Source organism: Artibeus jamaicensis, unplaced genomic scaffold (assembly GCF_021234435.1).
Source record: "Artibeus jamaicensis isolate MK-2021 breed Jamaican fruit bat unplaced genomic scaffold, CSHL_Jam_final scaffold_916, whole genome shotgun sequence".
NCBI classification, from domain to species: domain Eukaryota; kingdom Metazoa; phylum Chordata; class Mammalia; order Chiroptera; family Phyllostomidae; genus Artibeus; species Artibeus jamaicensis.
This window is the reverse complement of record NW_026522059.1, coordinates 5,185,557-5,201,605: the sequence shown is the minus strand read 5'-3', so window position 1 is coordinate 5,201,605 and position 16,049 is coordinate 5,185,557. Positions and strand designations below refer to the sequence as shown.

Genomic DNA, 16,049 nt, shown 5'->3' with positions numbered 1-16,049 from the left:
TCCCAGTTTGGGGAATGAGGAGACTGAGGGTCCTGGCATCAGGTCACCTGCCCAAGGGCACAGAAGTGGGACCCAAAGTGTTTCATGGACTCAGAACCAGGCAGTTGTTCCAAAAGCAACTCATTGCCTCCAGAACGGAGAAGAAAGAAATTTGTGTGGCCTCTGGGGCCTGGACACACTTGTCTGATTCTCCCCCTCTGCAGAACGCTCTAGAACACTCATTCCTCTCACACCTTTCAGCTCCAGCTCTATATTCCAGGGTCCCCTTCTCCCATGCCTGCACTCTTCTGGCCCCGTTTTAACTGAATTCACATCCCACCCTCTCTGTTCTGTCACCACCGTGCACGGAACACTTCAGATGCCAGACGCTTCACATGCATGATGTTTCGGGGGTCCTAACAGCAACCCCATGAGAGGCATTTTCACCCCCATTTTATAGATGAAGAAACTGAGGCTTCCAGATGTTAGGTCATTTGCCCCAGGGCCTCAGGGTTATGAGTATAAGTAGCCCCTTCGTGCACAACTGCTCTGACTCTGTGCCTTGAGGAAGACTCCGGTGGGAGGTGAAATTGCCCCTGTTGTTTCCACGTTGGGATCCTGGGGGCACAGGAAGCATTTCAGGGTTTTGGTTCTTTTTCAGTCACTCACAGGGGTAAATGGATGACTGCAATCTGTTAACTGATGTGGTGGCTGGCAGGTAGTTCTGGAAGGCCCTGCCCCATGCTGTGCACTGTGCTCGGGTGACCTGGCCTGGAAGCCACGTGGACCACCCTGTATGTGAGATCCTCGCTGGGGTGGCATCCTTTTCGTGTTTGCTTTTGCCTATGCAAAACTCATGGTCTGCATACCTCTCGTATGGTTGTTATTAAAAGCCACAACCAATCTTTACTCATAATCAGTAAAAGCTGACTGTTTCCAGGACTCCCTTCCTCTTTCATTTTTAGCCACGCTGCTAGGTTTTCGGGTATCACAGAGATAATACTTGTTATCATTTATTTTGCACCCGCCGCATGCCAGGCTGTGACGCCCGCAGCACATGAACGATTGTGTTCAGCAGTCATTACAATGGGGGGCTGCTTGCATCCACCCTCTGTGAGTGGGGAGCCGAGTCCAGGAGAGGTGGAGGGTTTGTCCAGGGCCCCACAGAGCCCACATCTGAGCTCCGGCCTGTGTCCCCCATGCGGCCACACCGCCTTCATGACCTGCAGTTCTCACAGGCCCAGTGTGATAACCCAGGCCCTGTGGACTCTCCCTTTCTCCTCGAAATGCCCTTCAAGACCCCATGCCCTAAAGACCCCTGGGGGTGTGAGGTCGGACCTTCTGAACCTGTAAGGGGAAGACACTAACAAAGTGAAGGCAACTCCCTCTCTTTCTCTCTTCAATGCTCAAGGGAAGGAGGGGGAAGGGATGACCCTGCTGAGAGACAGTCAGAGCCCCAGTACTTGGCACACACTAACTCTGAATGGTGCAGTGCCCCGAGGTGGGGACAGTTAGCATCTCCACGACACAGAGAAGAAAAGGAGGCACAGAGTTGAACGACCGGCCCAAGGTTGCCCAGAAGGTCTGGGACACGAACACAGAGGTTCCAGACCCGGGTTTAGATGCGTAGCCAGCTTTTCACTATTTCCCCCTTTTCTGTAAGGTAAAAGTGCAGCTCCTGACCTGGCATTCAGGTCTTTTAGTCTGACTCAGATTTCCTCATCTAACTCCACACTCTCCCATCTCCTCTGTCAAAATCCTCGCTCTGTTTCTGCCGTCTTGGCACATGGCCCTCGTCCTGGTCTGAGTGGAACATTTCGACCTCTCTCCTGGGTCCAGGAAGGGCAGGTGAATGAATGAAGCACAACCCCTGGTCTTGAAGAGCTCATTGGGAAACACAGGCCAGAACAGTGTTAACGAGGCCTCCGGGCAGAGTGAGCGGAGTTCTAAGAACCCTGGCATCTGCTGGAGCAGACTCAACACTTGAAGGCCAAGGAGGGTTCTGAGATGCAGAAAAGAGGAAATGATCTGCGTCTCAGAACAAACCCCTGGAGGCCTGCAAATGCATGGTCCACTTCAGCAAGTCCCAGCTGTCTGTGGCTGTGAACACAGGGGCATCCTGGCTGCTCTCATTCACAGGCAGAGAGAGGGCGAAGGTGACATCAGTTGTGTTTCACCCACTCAGGCGGCATTTGCAGGCAGCCTGGTTTGGTCTGAAATTTACAGTCTGAACGAACAGGAAAAGAGCGCATGGAGCAGGCAGCAGGGGCAGAGAGCAACCCGCATCTCCTGGCACGTGTGCGTGACCCAGGAGCACCCTAGATGGAGGGCGCCCCAGGACAGTTAGCAAAGAGGCCCCATAGACCTGTCCCGGCGGAGCGTTTCTTACCGGAATAGTGATTCACCAGGTCCTCCAGGCACTGGAAGGTGAGCCTGGGCGAAATGTAGTACCAGTTGTTGGGCAGGCGGAAGATCCGGTAATGCTTCACCTGCCGATGTCTCACCGACAGAGAGTAGAAACCTGCAGGGCACGGAGGACGAGTCAGTGGCTTCCACGTGAACCCACCCGAGGGCAGCTGACTGAGGAGCCCACCACCCCTGAGGCAGAGAGACTTTCTCAGCCTCGGGACACAGCGATGGTGCGCAGGCACGCCCTCTGTGGAGCAGCAGCCACAGGAACCCCGTCTGTGCAGGCGCAGCTCGCACTTTAGGGACCACGTGACACTTCAGCAGCCACATCATGTGAACCACATTACAGGACGGGTTTTCAGGCGCACAGGCCTCGTCTTTGCCTTGCAAGGTGACCACACGGGGTGTTTCCACGCCCTTTTTTGGGTCCTTCGGCTGGATTAAGTGGTTAGGGTTGTAGGTTGCTACAGGGCAGGATCTGTCTGGGGTCGTCCTTGGGTTCTTCCTGAACGCACTCTCTAAATTGTCCGTGCTGCTGTCTCATCCCTGTCCCCACAGGGCCACTGCCCCTTTGAGAGGGCCTCGTAGTGATGCCCCTATTTTCTCATCCCAACTCCCTCAACTTAGGCTGGGTGTCCTCAGGGCTTTTGAAGAAGTGGCAGTTGAGACGTTTCTCCAGGTCTCGCTAAGAAATGTGTAAAGTGCCTTCTTTCTCCTTAAGCACCGTTAAGTCGTGACCCGACATGGATTAGTGAGAGCAGAACCCTGGGCCAGCACTGTACCTCTCCCAGCGGTGACTGGCCCCTGGAAAGTTGGAGGGTTGACTGAGGGCACGTTCAGGAGCCCTTCCTGCGCTGTATTCTCTGGGGTCCAGGGGTGAAAGGGGCCCGAGGTGGAGAGAGGGGAGGGTACTAGATTTTACCAAGTCTTTGCTGCTTGTGCTGGCCTGGGATCTGTCTTGGAGCAACACCTGCATGAGATCCCAGAAAGACCTGGGGAGGAGTTATCCCCACCTACTTTATAGATGGGAAAACTGAGGCTCTGAGCCCCTGGCTGACGTGGCCAGAAGTGTGCAGCTTGGAAACAGCAGACCTGGGGCTGGACCCTTGTCCCAAGTAGTCTTCTGGGCTAGGATTTGGGGGGGCGTCTCTATCTTGGCCCAGACTTGCCCTCTGAGTCGGCCCCACATGTGTGTCCCGGTAATGTCGACAGGGACTTGAAGTATGGTAAGTAGGCCGAAGGGGGCAGGTGGAAACTCATGAGAACTTTGCATACTCAAGGGAGCAGAGCCTGCCGCCCCACCCGGGCCCGGCCCAGCTGCAGCTCTGCCAGCTTTATTTTTAGATCAATTCAGGTGCCTCAGGCTGGGCTCTCCCTGCCCCAGCCATGCCAGCTCAGAGGCTCTGGGTCTGGGTCCCCTGTTTGGGGACCCTGGGACATGCACAGGAAGTTTGCCTTCGCTTTGATCTTGCTCTCCTCTAGCACATGAGGTTTTTGAGGGGAAAGTTGTCATTAGATTTTTTTACATATCTGTGGTCCCTGCTTCCCCAAAGTAAGGCTGCTGCTCATTTTGGTCAAGGGCACCAGCACCAAGCATCTCTGCTGCTTAATAGGTGCTGGGAAAATCCTCTCAGACTCTGTGTTTCCTCTTCTTTGATAGCAAGTGTGCAAGACGCAGGCCAAGACCTGGAAAATATATCTAAATAGTTATTATTAGTCTTACTTGGTCTTGGAAAGCCCAGGCTGTTAAGTGTCTTGCACCTGCTTAAGTGCATATTCTGTGTCCCAGACGCCATGCTCAGCACTCCCCTCCTTTTAATCCCATGTGACAGATGAGGGAACCTGGGCTCAGAGAGGGGGGGTGACTTCTCAATAATTCATGTAGCTGAAACTAGAATTAGGGACCCTTGCTCTGAACATGGCAAAGCCCTGCCGTATCACTTTTGCTGAATCACTTAATGTGTGGGATGTAAGGAAACAGACCGGGGTGAGTAGGTAAGAGTCTGTATCTGCTTGTTCCGATTCTTGAAGGTACCAGGTTTCACTGTTGGGCACACAGGGAACTAGTGTGGGGTCTCCTGTGTAGTGAGACCAGCACAAACATGACATTTGAATCGCTCCATCACCTTGCAAGGGAGGGGTTTTTTCCTGTAGATGACCTGCCCCAGTCTCAGAGCTTGAGAGCACAGGCCAGGCCTAGTCCAAAGCCACACCCTCTGCCCGGGGGCTGCCTACACCTGGCATTCGCTTTTCTTCTCAGTTGATGGGAGGAGTCGGCAGGGCCTGAAAGGGGGCCAGGCCCCCACTCTCTGGGTCGAGTCCCCTTGCTTTGGTGCTGACGTCACTGGTGGTGTGTGGTCTGCCAGTAGCTGACCACATCTGTTTGATTTGTGCGCTTCACCGGAGGAGGGAGGATGAGCCATTTAGTGAGGAGCCCAACCTGCCTGTCTGGCTCAAGCATGAAAAGGTGCATTGGAGGCGCTCACCTTTCTTTGTCTCGCTCTCTCTGATCATGAAGGAGCCCATCTTCGTGTCCGGCAGCTGCAGCAGCTCCTCCGCCTTGTCTCTGCCCAGCCCTTCAAACAGCCAGCTGGGAAGCAGGGAGACAGCCATGAGTGTGCGGGGAAGTGGGGAGGAGGTTCAGAAATTAAGATCGAGGGCCAGTTTATGTGGAACTGTTGGGACTGAAAAGGTGAGGGCAATGGACTCTTCGCTAGTTCATTCATTCATACTTTTAATCTTTCAAATAAACTTCCTTAGTATCTACTGCATGTCAGGTGTTACATTGAGTAATGAGAACACAAAGATGCATAAAACAGCCTTTCAGCCCTGGCTGCTGTGGCTCAGTGGACTGAGCACCTGCCTGCAAACCAAAGGGTCGCTTGTTTGATTCCCAGTCAGGGCACACGCCTGGGCTGCAAGCTAGGTCCCCAGTAGAGGGTGCATGAGAGGCAACCACGCATTGATGTTTCTCTCCCTTTCCCTCTCTCTAAAAAAAAAAGACAAAAGACAAAAAACAAGAAACAGCTTTCTTATCTCCTTTCTCAGATGCCACCTGGACTGGGCCTGTTCTGTATTAGGTAATCCATAAGCATTCTAAAACTTGATAAGGTACCTATTTGGTAGTTCCTGTGATGTCTTTCTCCCTTACAATCTAGCTACCCAGCCCCTTCCTTACTGCCCCATGAGGGCAGGGATGCTGGCTGTCCTTTGGGGTCCCATTTTTATGTCCAGGTCATTGAGCTTGGTATATATTTGTGAATGAATAAATGGACACAAGAAAGAAAGAAATGGTGATGCCTCGTTTCAACTTAACAAACACCATTTGACATTAGTTGTATTTCCTTTTTGCCTTCTTTTCCCAACCTATTTTAAATACAGCTGTTATTGCTCTGTGTGTTCGCATGTGTTTCTTGCTTTTTTCACTCAAAGAAAAGCCATTGTAGAACGTTACTGAGCTTGCCCGTGGGGTGTGCACCTGCCGTAGGGGGGCCGGCACTTTTGAGTGTGTTTTGGGAGCAGCTCTGTGCACAAGGCAGTTCCCAGCGAACGGGCCCTCGCTCATGCTGCAGCGCAGGCCTGGCCGAGTCTCCCTGTGGGAGCAGGTGGTTGGTTAGCAGCTGGCTGCCATGTACTCAGAGCACTTGTACATCCTTTTTTTTTTTTTTTAACCACTTGTTGTATTTCGGTGAATGGACCCTGGCTTTCGATCTGTGGAATGAGGGCGCACTGTGGAGACATTAATGCTCTGCTGCTTTATGTCGCACTCCCCGTGGCATGCAGGCTGGTCACCGACGGGGCCAGCTCGGTGCCCCTGAAGCACTGTGTGTGTGAAGACCCGCAGACCAGGAAAACTCTTTCGTGGAAGTCGGGGAGCCGAGCCACACACATCCCCGCCCGGGGTGGGGGCCTGGCCTCCGCAGCCGCCATCCAGGCAGCAGGGCCTCCCCCACAGACTGTGGGGCAGTGCGGTGTGCTTCCTCATCCTCCATGCCTGATTGTTTTTTAGGTCTCTGCTTTTCTGCTTGATTCTGCGTTTGTCAAGTTGGATATGTAGCGTTTTGGGTGCTCAGTGTTCTTTGCATATGATTGGATAAGAATATAGCTGATGTGTACCAAGTGCTAACTGCAGTGCCAGGCATTGTCCCAAGAATTATCCGTGCGTGACCCCATCTCCTTTTCCTGACAACCCTGTACTGCGGTCACATTATTCTGTATTACTATTTCTATAATTCTGTATTATGGTCGCTAGTTGACAGGCAAGGAAAGGAAACTGATGCATGATCTTGCGTGTCTTGCCTACTGTCACAGCCAGTGAGGGACAGAGGCAGGACTGGAACCTAGGCAGACTGACTTAGCCACTGTACCGGCTGCATCCTTATTTTTCCTGGGTGTCAATTGCCATGTGCCAGGAACGCCAAGTTAGAGCTGAAAGGTCTAACCCCCTTTGTCCTACTGATGGGGCCACCAAGTTTTAGACAGTGCGAGGGGCTCGCCCAAGATGGCACCCTTCCCTATGAACTGTATTGAGAGTAGAAATGACTTTCTCAAACCAATGCCTTCCTTTCCACTCTAGCAGGCTGGGATCTCTCTGTGTACACACATGAATCCTTAGCATAAATATCCTGCTGTATCGATGGTACTTGAGACATGTACTCACCCGTGATAAACTCTGGCCACACATATTCCAGGAATATAGCTCTCTCGGCCAGTGCTAAGGGAAATGGCTTTCCACCAGCCCCCTTCACTATAAGAATGAGAACAGGTAGGAAAGCGTCACAGCTAAATAGCAAACAAATGAATGAATGAATGAACAAACAGAGTAATCAGATTTTACCCGGGGTGCATTGGAACATCCTTTTTAAAGATCTGTCATTGGCCACGTTGACCCAGATTTCTCCATGGGAAGATTTAATTTTTAAGTCTATCCCCCCATGCCATACTGATTAGGAAATCTTCCCGCATGCTGGCAACAGCCACCAGAGATCAGCAGCAGATGCTTTCAGCTGATGTTCCACAATTGGAGGCTTTTAAAAACTAAGTGTGTGCTTGTACTGATTTATACCTTATGCTAGAACCAAGACAGTTTCCCATGTCTGTGTCCAAGAAGATTTAAATAAAAGGGGATTAGAACCCCCACTTGCTCGACAGCATATTTCGAATCAGGGAGAGACAGTGGGACAGAAGGCAATGCTGTTTGTCTATCAGGAGCACTTTTTTCAGACCCCTGGGTCCTTCCCCCCACCAGGTCTGCACTGGCAACTAATACCAACACTGCATGCGCAGTGGGAGATGAGGCTAATGTAGAAGCAGAGTTTGGACCATAAAGGATCAATTTAAACTGTTATCCAGTCGGCAATGGGGAGCCACTGAAGGCTTCAAAATGCTGGCAGCATCGAGGGGGATGAAGCCTTAGGGACTTCTTTATGGGCCAAATGCTTCCCCCACAATAGGGCCAGTGCCCAAGTGGAATTGAACAGCTACAGCTGAAACCTGACCATCCCACCCTCATCCCCCCGCAAATTGAGTTCATTCTTCTTGAGACTATTGTAAAAGTTTATGAAAGCAAACTCACTCAGAAATCACACGCAGTTTCTCTCCTCGGCGAAATATTGGGGGGCTGATATCAGGAGATGGGTAATCACTCAGCACAGCCAGGTAGTCGCCGTCCAGTCCTGGGGAAACAGGGACAATCAGGATTCTTGTTTACAAGGAGCTAAAGGTGGGTCTTGTGAGGGGCGGCTGCAAAGATGAGTCCCTCCTGGGGACTCATTTTTGAGGCTAGAGACACCCGACTTATTCTGAAACAGCAGTTTATACAGTGGGCCTCCTCTTTTCGGGGGGGGGCAGCATAGGGTGCTGGGGGGTCCCTGAGGGGCAGGCCTGCCTCGGCCCTGATGGTCTCATCTGAGGAGCAGGGACCCAGTGTCCCATGGGTTGTAGGCACAAGGCCTGCCTTCAGGGTCTGCCTCCATGTCTACTGACTTGTGCAACCTCGGGCAAGCCCTCCAGTGCCCACCAGACCCAATTTCTCAACCTCTAAAGCAGGGCTGATGACACCCCATTCCAGGGTCCTTATGAGATGAGATGAACATGACATGGACCTTATGAGATGAGATGGCGCCACCTTGTACATAACAAGGGGCTCCCTTCTTAGTGCCATCGCCCCAGGTGCCCTCTCTGGGCCTTGAGGGTCCCACAGGGATAACATTGTGGGGTGCTGGAGGTTAGGCTACCTGAATTCTGAGGGCCATTGGACCCTGGAAACTGACTCTGAATGTCAATAAAGCACCTCTTCCTTCTAGAACATAAGGAACCATGTTGGGGATCTAGTTAATTTTAGGGATGGTGGGGAAAGAAAAAGTCAGAACTTTTCATTGTCTGTATATTGAAAGTAATTCCGGTGAGGTTCTGAGAGGGAAAATGCGCCCCTTCGCAGATATGAGCACAGCTTACTGCAGGGCAGAGAAGCAGTGATAAGATAGGAATCTGGTTTTCGTCAGTAAGCAGAGTTCTCGTTTCGCAGCCTTGGCGATTTGCCCTAGTTCCGGTGCATTGGACTCAGGCTAACGTTGGGGCACCTGACAGATCATCAACTGCAGTGGTTGTTTGCTCTGACACTTATTACTCCGTTGTTGGCTGGGCATCAGAACTCAGAGTTTGGGGTAACATTTATTCATTCACTGACATTTATTCACTGAGCACCTCCCCTAGGCCAAGCATGATGGACACAGCCAGCCCAGGCTCCCTGCTCTGCTGGAGCCCACATTCTAGACTCTTCTGGAGAATACACAGGTAACGGTAAGAGGGGCCATTCCCTGCCTCGTTCACCCAGGAAAATCTGGAGAACCAGCACTCGGGCATGGCAGCCTCGATGGCCCCAACAGGCCACTTTCTGTGATCCAGTCGCCCCCAGGCCAAGTCAAAAGAGAGCTTAAGTACTAGAATGAGGAAGAAAGGTGAATGAGGTCTTTCTGACACAGGATTTGTTTATCAACTGGCAAATGAATGAGTCATTCGGGGAAACTGAGTTGCAGAGAGTGAACCGTCACTGGGTGGGCAATGGAAACCAAAAGTGATTCACAGTGGCCGTGGTCACGGAAGGGGGTCCGGGCTTGTGACAAGGAGCAGTGTCAGTTGAGAAGGGCTGACCCAGAGAAGCCTCTGACCTGACCTGCACCTGTGGGGAGACCTCCCTCACATTCCACGTCACTGAATTAACAAAAGGGGTCCTTCTGGGGTGTGTAGCCCAGACCCTGCCCAGAAATCAGAGGCAGAGCTGGGGAGAGAGAGAGAGAGAGAGTATGTGTGTGTGTTGGGCTTGAAGGCAGAAGTCCTGAGTTCTAGTAAGAGGTGGGTCCAGGTTTGGTGGGGCATGAAGGTGTATGTAAATTTGGAGGTCCTCTTTAAGAAAAAGAATGTGAAATTGCAGATACAGAATTTGGGACAGGCCCCAGAGAAGTGCCCTGCCAGTGCGGGGGCCTAATGCACACGGTTCGTGCGGCTGCCCAGTCACTCGCCCCAGTTCGGAGGCTGACTCTCCCAGTCTGAGTGTGGACGCGTCCTTCCCCACGCAGGCCTGGGTTAGTCTGGAAAGTGAGGGTTTGGAAGCGGCCTTTATGGTGGGCATCTGGACAAGTGGCCCCGTGTGCGAGCAGGCCGCCTGTTGACTGCTGTGCAGCGGAGGACAGGCACTTGCGGCTTCCACATCCTCAGAGCCCCACCCTCTGCCCAGGACACGCCCTCTTTTTCCCTCTCTCCTCCCACCTCCATCCACACAGAGTCTCCTCCCGGAGGGCAGGCTTTCCTGCTGTACCCCTGACTTTTCCTTGGAGCAGTTACTCCAGGTTAGGTCATATTTTTGAACTTCTGTGACTGTCAGGGGCATGACCGTGAAGCCCAGGAGCAGCTGTCTGGTGGCGCCTGGCCCAGCGTCCTGCCTGTGCCATCCAGGATGCTCAAGGCAGGTTTATTGAATGGCAGTGGGGAGAGGTGCCAGTGCTCCTGGGTCCTTTCTATCTGCCATTGTTGGTAAAGCAAGCAGGAGAAGCACACCTGGCGTGTGGCAGGCAGCCTGGTAAGCGGGTCGTCACAGAACCGGCCCTTGTGAGAAAACGAGTGTCGACAGGAGAGCCCGTTTGGTATCTGTGCCCCTAGGAGAACCTTGGCCTAGATCTGCGGACAGGCCGAGGCTTTGATCTCCGACTCCAGAGTAAGACTGTGAAACAGAACAACCGTTTTCCCTAACGTCAGAATCAAAAACTAGCAGAAACAAAAAACAAAAGCAAAACTCCATTATAAAAACAACGGTTCCAATGGGGGTTGGTGAAGAGGCTTACAGGGCTGGACTGTTTCAATTTCGCAATAGCAGAGGTGAATTTCCTGTGGAATTTCCCGTAATAACAATGTGTTTACAGTTATAATGCCTAAACATTGATCAGATAAATCTTTCACTGGGACTTTTGCCTAAAGGTAATCACCTTCACGTGGCCCTTTGCAAGACATCAGCCCCCTCCGTCACCTTGTTCCCAGCGCCAGAAAAACTGGAGACGGACAAGGGAGAAGGCACTGGGGTTTTGTTAGCAGTTCTGATGGAAGGGCGGTCCTCCTACGTGCAGTCGGTGGCGGGACCCCACCTAAACTCATGCCTGAGCTTTGTCCCCTGCAGTGCAGCAAAGGCAACTAGGACACCTAAGTGCACTCCTCAGGTTCCAGTGTATTGTCCCATATTCCTGGAGCCCCTGGCTTTATGGAGAGCAGGGCGTTGGAATTGAACCAGATCAGTGAGGGACCTGGAGGAGCTCCGGGGAAGCCGCAGGGATCATTGCAGACGTAAGGTAAGACAACACATTAAGTGCTGGCATACGTGCCAGGAATGAAAAGAGAAATCCAGAGAGAAATTTCAGAAGAGAGAGCGGGCTTTGAAATCAATCAGACCTGTCTTAGATTCTACCTCCGCCACTTTATAGCTCTGTGATTTGGGAAGAGGTTTATTTTTAATCCAAGCTTGATCTCTGTGTGTATGAAAATGGGAAACATCAAAACGGCCTCGCACGGGTGGGCGGGGACACAAGAGCCCACGTGCGCCTGGAGCCCGCCTCTGTCAGCGGCTGCCAGCGTGGTTCGTGTGCGACCGGTGGGTGACCGTTTCCATGGCCCCAGACCCAGTGCGGGCCACGGTGGCCTGCGCTCTCAAAAGCCTCTTAGTCACGTACGTTTGAAAATAGTTTTATCTGCCAAAAACAAACTCCATGTGGTGAGAACAGAAGACGAAATTCAAAACACCGAATATTTGCTGATAGCTTAACTCAAAAATGAGTCAGACTGAACAAAATGTACAAAAGGATAAAAATAGAAAACGAGTCCAAAAAAGGAAGGAAACCCAGGCAGAACTTACCAGCCACAGATATTATGAGGTCAAAGATGACAGCCCCCTCCCTCTTCATCACATTATTATTTCTTGGAGCCTTGTTACTATTCCTTTTGAAATGCTAACCTTTCAGTAGGTCTCATTTGCAATCATGCAGCAAAAGCAGGCACTCATGAGGGAAAATCTATTCTCATTTAAAGGGTGAAGAAACCAAGGCTGAGGGAGTTTTCATAACACGTCCAGGAAAGATTATGATTTCTAAATTGAGGTTCATGTCACAAAGTCACATAGCTGTCCTTGGCACTGAATTACCAGGTTCCCCCGAGTTAGCACTTGACCCTTGACAGGCTGGGACAAAGGCTGGGTTCATGAGGCTTCTGAGTTGGCACAGCAGCTTGGGGGAGTCGGTGGGCAAGGACAGGAAGCCAGAGATTTCAGCTTCTGCTCATGCCCCGGCCCCTTGAGTCTCGCCCAAGCTCATGGCCTCAGCAGGGGTGAAAGCAGGCCTTACTTTTCGTAGGTTTCCCAGGAAACACACGCACATACAACTAACCACTCAGACGGGGCTGGGCAGGCTGGCCTCAGAGAAGGTCGTCCCAGTTCTTTGGTCACCACGGAGCACGGGCTGTGCCTGTGGGTCCCACCCGTGGTCTGGAAACTGAGACACAGACATCTAAAAGCTGTTTTCTGTGCAAAGCCTTGGTTTCTCCAGCTGTTAAATGGGGCTCATTGGGCCAAGCAGACCCTACGGTACTTAGATGCCACAGTGAGGAGGTGGAGAGAGCTGGTAAGCAGCTCACTGGTGAGTCCAGGGCCCCGTCTCAGAACCGGGTGACTGTCAGCAGAGAACACAGAGGGACTCCACTGTCCCCCACCAGCGCCCTCTGTCCCGGCCGGGTGCAGCCTGCCCTGCTCCTCACGCCCCGATGTTCTCCTGCCTGCTGGCTCCCTCAGAAAATCTTTAGCCTCGTTCCATTTGTACAAAGTTGTGGGTGTGGAGGACTCGGTTTTTTCTATCACACCCACGATCTGCGTGGCGATGTGAATGATCACGTCCCACCTCAACCCACCCGGTGTCCCGGCAGCGGAAATCCAGATCTAGTCAGAGACCAGATGCAGCCTCCTGCCTGTCAGTGGTGTCCCTTGCCAGGCCTCTGCCGTTAAATCTGGGGACCGTGCCCCAGCTCGCTCGAGAGAGTACCTCTGCCCTCTCAGGACACACAAGCACCTTGAAAGTGCATCCTTGTCTTCTCCTGGCCTGTTGGGGTGAAGGGAGGGACTCTAAAGTCACGCTACCTAGCTTCCAGTCCCAGTTGTCCCCTTCCGAGCTGGCCTCAGACATGTAATTGAACCAGCCTGTGCCTCAGTTTCCTGAACTTCGAAGTGGAGAGGATGATGGTGCTAATCTGCTGTGGCCATCATGAGAACCGAGACTCGCTGTGGGTAAAGCACTAGGACTCGTGTCTAGAGCACTACAGGCCGAAAACAACTAATTATCCCCAATTCACACATGAGGACAGAGAACGCGGCAGACGACTGCGGAATCCTGTCTCTTGTTGGGTGTCCGTGTAAGGGCCACACTAGGAGCTGGGTCTGTGGTCTGTAGGCTTAGGGGTTCGAGATGCACCGATCCCTCGTGGGCCATTCAGTGTGCTGCTCCCACCCACCATCACTGGATTCTGATGAGCAGCCTGAGGCAGGGCCTGGGAATCCGCATTTGGTGGCTTCCCAGGGGAGCTGAGGCCAGGGTCTGAGGACCACTCCCTGAGATGTGCCGGGCTGGGTCTGAGACTTCCCTGCCCCCTTCTTCCTTCCCAGAACCCCACCCACCCCTTTTTCTACCAGGGCAGCACCCTTGATGCTATGTAAATACACTGCTTAGCATGTTTCCATCCTTGCCCAGAAGGGGTTCTGCACAGCAGCAGCTGGGGTGGCTGCTCCCCCCGCCCCCCCTCAGGGAGGCCTCACTTTAGCTCAGGCCATGTGAGGGTGAGAACAGACTGGGGGTAGAAGACCCCAGCAATGAAAGTAAACTCTCTCTTTATAAAATGAAAATGCGTGGTCTCCCTGCTACACGGGCATTCCTTCTTTCTGTTCCAGTCTGTACCACCTGTGTCTGACGCAGGGCAGGCGTCTGAAATACGAGTACAGCGGTAGAGGAAAATGAGCCGTCCGGGACGACTGGCAAACAAGCATGGCGTCGTCCTCCATTCCTCCGCTATACAGTGTTCTGGGGGGTGGCCTTTTCAGACACAGCCTCGTGCAATCAGATAACCCCAAATGGGGTTGAGAAAACAGGGCTTCCCCCCACATTTATCAGCCAGCTCCTTCGTGCTGTGCTATGGCCCGTGAGGGAGGGGTCGTTCTGACCTTGGAGAGCTGAGTCCTGCCTCATGGGCGGCTGAGTGTCTTGCCCAAGGCCCCACAGCTTCCCGGGCACGGTGCCTGCAGCTCCACGAGGTCATTAGCCTCTGAGACCTGCCCTGTTTCTATAAGTTCTGCTACCTCTTCAACTACTGTGATGTTTGTCTCTGGAAACTAGACCAGTCAGGAATGTTCTAGAAAGCTTAGTTTAGGAGAATAGTTACAGTTCTGGTCTGAGGGAAGAATGAACCCCTGAAAGCTCGGAAAATTTGTTTGTCTTAGAAGTCTACTGGTTGGGCTTTTGGTGCTGAATGCTCCAGGGCTCTGGCTGATGGCAGGGAGGCCCCGAATGCAGGGGGCACTGAAGCAGCAGCCCCCGCGTGGAGGTGCGTGTCCCATGGAAGGCCGAGCCCTCTGCTGCGGTGGGTACCGACCAGTGAACGCAACATCAGCGGTGCCACTTTCTTCTCCTGCGTTCTCGTAGGTGTCAGAGCAAAGAGGAAATCAAGTGAGGGCTGATCACAAGGGGAACTTTTGAGGGGTGGGGGATGGAAAAGCCACCCGCCAGCCCTTGATGTGGTCGCCTGGATTACAAACTGGGTCTGACCTGGGGAATTCTCTACCCAGGGGGTGGAGGGGTGGGGAGACCCCTGTACCTCCTTTCTCGAGGTGACCTCCCACCCACACAGTGGAAAAAGAGAAACTTATTTCATGACGATTTGCATGTAAAAACTAAAGGCAGATGAGTGAGTGTTGGACACCCATGTTTTCATGGGGTTCGCTCAGGCATGCAGGCCCCCTTGGCCTCAGTGTGAGAGGCGACAATGCAAGACGGGTTTGGTGGGCAGGTGCCCACTGAGCTGGCCCAGGCCCTTGGCATTACAGTGTCAGTTATCTCGCAGTGGCCGTGACCTGGGAGGGAGTGTGGCTTGAGCTGGTTTAGAGAAGTCGGGAGTAGAGGCCAGGCTTTCTCCCAGCCGTTTCAGGCTTGGCAGCTCCGCGCAGTGCTGAGCTTTTCATGGGAGGCAGGGGGCCCCCTGCTTGTCAGAGGCCCAGGGGGCACACACCCTACTCCACTGTATCCCACAGTTCCAGCTCCTCTGTCCCAGGAACTGTTCTTTTCCCCTCTCTTGCTGGGGTGGGGAGATAATTACTGGGTTAGAAGGGGGGGCACTCAAAGTGCCTGCATCTGGTGCAGGTGGGGAGCAGGGCAGTGGGGTCTCTACACACCCCGGTGGGGACCTCGGAGGGGCTGTGAGACCATGTAGAACTTGGCTGTCTCCGTTTTGGAAGAAGTGAGAAGGCTGCCTCTTTAGGGGCCACGGAAGTCATGGAATGAGCAGCAGGAAGAAGCCGGGTAGACACCTGGCTCTATCCACTCCTGCCCTGAGCTGCGGCCTGGCAGACGTTCCAGTGGTCGTCCATGCCCAGGTCTGTGGCACACGGGGCATAGGGAATTAGGCGTGGTCACCCCCGTAAGGAGAGGAAGGCCAGGCCCCGAGGGCCGTGCTGTGAAATGGGGAAGGGAATGTCCCAGGGTCTCCAGTGACTCAGCCTGGGGACATCGGTGGATCACCTGACCTCCTGGCCACCCCCTTCCCAACTCCCTAGAGGACCCGTACAGTGTGTCCCCCAGTGCCGCTCCCGACAGGTAGAGCCAGGCAACCAGCACCGTGAACCTGAGCCTGATGGATCTTACTCTCGGCCATCCTTTCCTGCTTGCCGGGGTCCTCTCCCAGCTCTCTGGCCAGCCCCTAAAGGACTGTGGCTTCAGGAGTCTGGCTCCCCCTGGCAGCGCTGGGAAAGGCTGACTTTTGTCATCACCGATTAACCTGGGACATTGTGCCCTCCCCCGAGAACACCTGACCCTTGTGATCCTGCCAACAGAACACAAGAATTCCTTTGCTTTCCAGAAGATTTCCTAGGT

At 53.1% G+C, this 16,049-nt stretch overlaps 2 protein-coding genes across 4 annotated transcripts in view; one reads left to right on the top strand and one right to left on the bottom strand.

Annotated features, from left to right (window-relative positions):
- Window positions 1-16,049, top strand: part of TG (thyroglobulin) — a 200,039-nt gene that overhangs the window by 122,015 nt on the left and 61,975 nt on the right. The window lies entirely within an intron of this gene.
- SLA (Src like adaptor) overlaps window positions 1-16,049 on the bottom strand; it is a 32,428-nt gene that overhangs the window by 4,349 nt on the left and 12,030 nt on the right. For all 3 annotated transcript variants that reach the window (XM_037166663.2, XM_053661049.1, XM_037166662.2), the window contains 4 exons: window positions 7,964-8,063; window positions 7,049-7,135; window positions 4,875-4,978; window positions 2,369-2,500 (listed from right to left, as the gene is read on the bottom strand). In XM_037166663.2, the coding sequence (XP_037022558.1) occupies window positions 2,369-2,500; window positions 4,875-4,978; window positions 7,049-7,135; window positions 7,964-8,063 (423 nt within the window). The remainder of the gene's footprint in view (window positions 1-2,368; window positions 2,501-4,874; window positions 4,979-7,048; window positions 7,136-7,963; window positions 8,064-16,049) is intronic.